This window comes from Pelobates fuscus, chromosome 1, assembly GCF_036172605.1.
Source record: "Pelobates fuscus isolate aPelFus1 chromosome 1, aPelFus1.pri, whole genome shotgun sequence".
NCBI classification, from domain to species: Eukaryota; Metazoa; Chordata; class Amphibia; order Anura; family Pelobatidae; genus Pelobates; species Pelobates fuscus.
The window spans coordinates 482621845-482627541 of NC_086317.1; the positions used below are offsets into that span (position 1 = coordinate 482621845).

The following is a 5697-nucleotide window of genomic DNA, read 5'->3' on the forward strand; positions in this document are numbered from 1 at the left end:
TCATTGAGTGTGTGTGACTGTCAGAAGAACACTAAGGGACAGGGAAGGGAGGGGACCAATAATGGACGGGGAGAGGGGCTGGTTAAGAGGCACATAGGTGAAGATGTTATTTTTGAATGGGGGGGGGGCGGAAAAATACATCTTCGCCTATGTACCCAAAAATCCTTGCACCGGCCCTGGGCAGCAGCTGAAATAGCCTGCCCTTCGGTGGGTCCCCGCTCAGACCGCAAACTGGTTTTAGTTCATCTTGTGCCATTACAGAGAGAACATCTCTGAAACATATCAGACTGGTCCCACCCATAAGTGTATCAGCTTGTGCTTTGAAAGGAAGGTTTGAAAGTATAATCGAATCTGTCACCAACCCCTGGAGTGGAGCGCTCATATTCTACAATAGTAGAATTAGAAACATTAGACTTCGGAAACATTGTCCTTTGGACAGATGACACCAAAGTGGAGATGTTTAGCCATAGCACCAAATTTGGTGAAAACCAAACACAGCTTTTCAGCACAAACATATCATACCAACTGTCAAGCACAGTGTTGGAGGGGTGATTAGTTGAGCTTGTTTGGCAGCCACAGGACCTGGGAACCTTGCAGTCATCGAGTCGATCATGAACTCTTCTGTTACCAAAGTATTCTAGAGCCAAATGTGAGGCAATTTGTCAAACAGCTGAAGCTTGTCCGAAATTGGATCATGCAACAATAATCCTAAACACATTAGCAAATCTACAACAGAGTGGCTGAAAGAAAATTGAGGAATCAAGGTTCTGCAATGGTCCAGTCAAAGTCCAGATCTCAACCCAATTGAAATGCTGAGGCATGAACTTAAGAGATATGTACAGAAACAAATGTCAGAAAACCTCAATAAACAGAAACAATGTTGTAAAGAGGAGTGGGCCAAATTCCCCCCACAATGAGGAAGCTATTGAAGTAGTACTCAGTTTTTCACACATGGCTTTTCCATTTTGGCTTTATTTTTGTTGAATCAATCATGACACTGTGTATTATAACATATATATATATATAATATTTTCATCCGAGATTGTATTTTAAAACATAAGGAACATATTTTTGTTATTATGGCCTGATGTAAAACCCGAGATATATAACCACGGCGTATTTTATTTTTCACATGAAGGACCCAGATCATAACGAAAAAGGTATGTAGTGGTAGAGTCCAATTTGGGAGGCATTAATGCCCCCTACTTGTCCCTTACATTAATCATGCTTCATAGATTTACTCTTCCATTCTGTGTATTCTCTATTACAGATTCACGAGTAAATCAATTTTGGCACAATTAACCTAAATTACCCTAGATTTAAGATACATTATGGAACTATGGAAACCATTTATTTATATGCTATTTATAATCTGTCAGAAACTAAATAAAATTACAACAAGGAGAAATATATCATACAAATTCAATGCATACTGTGAAAGTTATGTCATAATAGTCCACTACTTATAGCCTATAATTTCCATTCCAGTTTTGCCAGCTTTGGACACATAATTTCAGCACCTTAAAGTAATGGGTGATTGTGAGTGCTTTGTTGAAGTATGTTAAAAGTCCAATTGTTGCACACGACCTAATGTATCTGAATATCAAGATGTTTCTCATTTATGATTTTTAAATTCTTTATTCAAATAATGGGTTCTACTTTCCAAAAAAGTAAGATTCAAGAAATTGACAACATTCAGAAGAAGAGGTGTGGATTTTTACATACTTAATAGTAGTTGTAAATAAATTATTACATATAGGATCATGCAATGCACAAGGACATGAGGAACCCAACAATAGGGAGGACGGTAACAACAAGAAAAATAACCCTACCTTTAATAATGCTAAGGGTAAAAAAGAAAGACAATCTAAAAACAGAGAAGGACTGGTCCAAGGTTGTACTGGAATATAAATAAAGTAATCAACTTCCATCCACAAGGAAGCGAAAATATTATCAGTCCCAGTCCTTGAGTGAAATAAGGTTAGGTAGGTTTTGAGTATAGGTAATAATAAAAAGGATCCAGGAAAGGGGGGGAATAGAGGGAGAAAGAGACTCAGTCCCTAAAATAAAGTATAAATATGTTTTGAACCCACTCTCTCTTCCCAGCAAGACCACATATCTAATAAAGTACAAAGGGGGATAATGGGGAGAAAACCAGGAGAAAAGGGATGAAGAAACTCCCCTTAAAAGTAGCCCACTCCAATGCTCCTCATTTACCTCAGCACCATTGTGGAAATAATGGTATCCAAGTAAACACGTAACAGAAAATAAATGTGCTGCCCAAAAAGTAAGAAACTGAAAAAACAAATATCCCTACATTTCGGAGTTATAGCCCGCCGTCGTCAGTGACAGTAATGACTCACTAAGGAGTGATATAACAATGAAACCACCGTAGAATGCCAAGTAGGAAATCCCACTCCCCACTTAGGAATTATTATTCAACTCAAATTGAAGTACTAGATGCCTTAACTTAATGTGCCCTCTATAACAAAAATACTCTGAATGTGCCCTACATAACAAAAAGAGAGAGGTAAAAAGATAATGGCTAATACAATAATAATAATAATAATAATAATACGGAGGAGGAGGGGATAGGGAGAGGAGGGAGGGGGGGTCAGCTTGCTTAAATGGGGCAATAGCGTATAAGAGACAATAGGGAGAACATGCACAGTTAAAATAAAATACTAAATAATCACCTATAACTGGGTTTCCATAATGAGTGATACGTTAAATTCGTCATTGAATTGTGTAAAAGGAAAAAAATATTTGTTTAAACCATTTAGGGAAAGTGTGTTGAACCTATATATCCAATATGATTCCCTCTGTCTGAGTCTCTGTTACCAGCCTCTTTGCATTAAGATTGGGGGATGAATTAAAAATCCATGAATCTGATGTTATTAGCAGAGTTAGCATTCTCAGAGTGTTGAGTTTTAGGTTTTACTTATGAAACTTTGCAAATAGTGAATACATCATTATCATTATTCTGCAAACCATAAAAATTGTGAATAATAAATGAAAAGTGAACAGCACATTTTATAGTATTCAACTAATCAAAGAGTATTCACTGTTATACATTATCAAACTATAAGTCATTGAAATGACATTGCTCTGTTTATCATTTACAAGCTTGATTTTTTAAGAGGTATATTTTAACTTTTACTTAACCAGATTGATGTAGACAAATCATTTTATATGAGATTTAGAGAAATGCAGTGTACACGTCAAAATAAATTGATTCACCCGACTGAATTTATTAATCAGTGAACATTTCCAGCTTTATCATTAATATTATCATATCTCTGGTCACAAGGTAAGTTATTGCAGATTACTAATCCTGCATGCTCAGGTCCCTTGGATGTGTTTTTCTATGGATGTAATGAACAAGCTTGTTTTTGAGAGCTTTTGTTCTTAATCCATATATAACTGGGTTCATAGTGATTATTATAGTAAATCCTAATATAGGGAGAATAAGGTGTACATTGGGAGATACAGCACCAAAATTCAACCTGTGTCGCAAAAGAACAAATAATGCTCCAAACATAAAAAGGGAGAAAGCCATCAGATGGGTTATTAATGTGTGGATGGCTTTCTGACATTCATCTTTGGCAATCTTTAAGCATATTATAAAAGTCCTAATGTAGCTATATATAGCTACAACATTTGTAAAAATGATCACTACTACGGCCAAAGTGCTTCCGACTATATCGTTTAGAGCAGTACTGCCGCAGGCCAGTTTAAGGAACGACATTACTTCACAGTACACATTGTTCATGTTCATGTTACATAAAGTCAGGCGAGCAGCCAACACCACAATTGCTACTTCAATTGTGAATGAAAATATCCAAATACCGGTTAGGCAGGTCAGGGCTTTCCCATTTGTCATATAAGTTGGGTACCTCAAAGGATGACCAACCGCCAAATATCTGTCATAAGCCATTACAGCAAACAAAAGCATTTCAGCACAAGTAAGGCTGTTAATGAAGAACGCTTGAATAAGGCAGCCATGAATTGAGATAGTAGTATATCCAGAAAGCATGTCAATTGTGAGCTTGGGAAGAAAAATTGTGCTTCCAAACATTCCGTTAATAATCACATTACAGATGAAGATATACATCGGCTCGTGGAGAGTTGGCTCAGTCCAGATAATGAACACAAGGATAAAGCCAAATAATATGTTGGCTACGTATACCCCAAAGCTGATCACGGCATATAGATATTTAAATCTCTGCATTTCCTCAAGACCAATAAGTATAATGTTCACAGTTATCAAGGAACCATTTTCCATCTTTTGTTTTGTTTGGAATGAAAATAAACAAAAAAAGTGAACAATGTAATTTAATAAGTATCTGTAACACGCTGTCCAGTACTAATGAAATGGAAACATTTGCTTCAGCTGAGTTTTTTATAAGCAAATTTTAGTGAAAGGTGAGATCCCTTAAGACAGAAACTATACAGATGAACCCAAAGGGACCACAGTTTAGATGACTTTAGATATATTAACACTGTAACTAGGGAACCATAAATTAGTTCCCTTGATGGTAATTACCTTCTCTCCAATGGCAATAATTTGTTCACTAAAATGTATTGACACTTTCATAGATTATACAGTAGTAAGATTGGTTATTATTAAAACTATCACATTCTAGAGAGCTTATTGAGACATTATTAATCATATATATATATATATATATATATATGATTAATAATGTCTCAATAAGCTCTCTAGAATGTGATAGTTTAAAAAAAAGTATGAATGTGTTTATATATATATATATATATAAAACACATTCATACTTTTTTTCAAATTTCTAACACACTTTTTTTTTAAAAGACTCCTTTGGAAGATCAACTGAAATGCAGAGTAAAACAGAACCAAGAAAAATGAGCAGAGTTATTCACTAATGTCTAAATGCTCCAAGTCCAGATTTGCAAAATTCCTATTTTTGGAAGCCCCGAAATAGAAACATTGTTCACGAGATTTATCAGTGTCCAGATTTTGTAAATCAGTATCTGTATGGACTTGAATGTTCACCTGGTGTCATCACAGCAGTTGGAGGATGAAATTATTAGCATCTGGGTATATTAATTTCTAAAGGTCATTTTTCTTTTTCGAAAAAAATGCAGAGAACACAATATAAAAAACAAAAATAGGAAAAGAAAATGTTTAGGTCAAGTTTCAGTTTCCATGTTTTACTATGTAGTGCCCTACTAATGGTAGAAGATCAATCAAAGGGACATTTGATATTTTCCATGCTCTTGATACAGATAAAATGGTCTAAAATATGAGATTCCTAGAACTTGTTTAGTGCAATAAGGCAGCTTTAGCTCCCTAAACCAGAGTCTATTCTGTTTGGCCGTAAGTGGATACTGTATTGTATGGTGCCAGGAAGCAGCGGCTTATAGCTGTGAATTAAATAAAAGAAATACACTTACAGATTTGTGGGGCAAATCAACTCCAGATGTGTGGGCCTGGGTGGTACAATCCCCGCCTATGGATTTCCTTGATGTGCTGGTCTTTTGATGAAGGACTTTTAGGACCTGTGCGGGACTTCTGCTCACAAGTGTCTACATGTGTTGCCCTTGTTTGTAGGCATTAGTGAGTATCTGCTTGAATGTGCAGTAGTGTATCAGCTATAATTTCTCTCTCTCTCCTGATGAAGTCTGAAGAGAGAAACTAAATGCGTTGAGCAGACCCCA

General features: G+C 35.9%; 1 protein-coding gene across 1 annotated transcript; it reads right to left on the reverse strand.

The window, feature by feature from the left end:
• Positions 1-3328: 3328 nt before the first annotated feature.
• Positions 3329-4285, reverse strand: LOC134585894 (olfactory receptor 6Y1-like). The gene has a single exon (XM_063441378.1). The coding sequence runs from the start codon at positions 4283-4285 to the stop codon at positions 3329-3331; it is 957 nt and encodes a 318-aa protein (XP_063297448.1).
• Positions 4286-5697: the final 1412 nt, after the last annotated feature.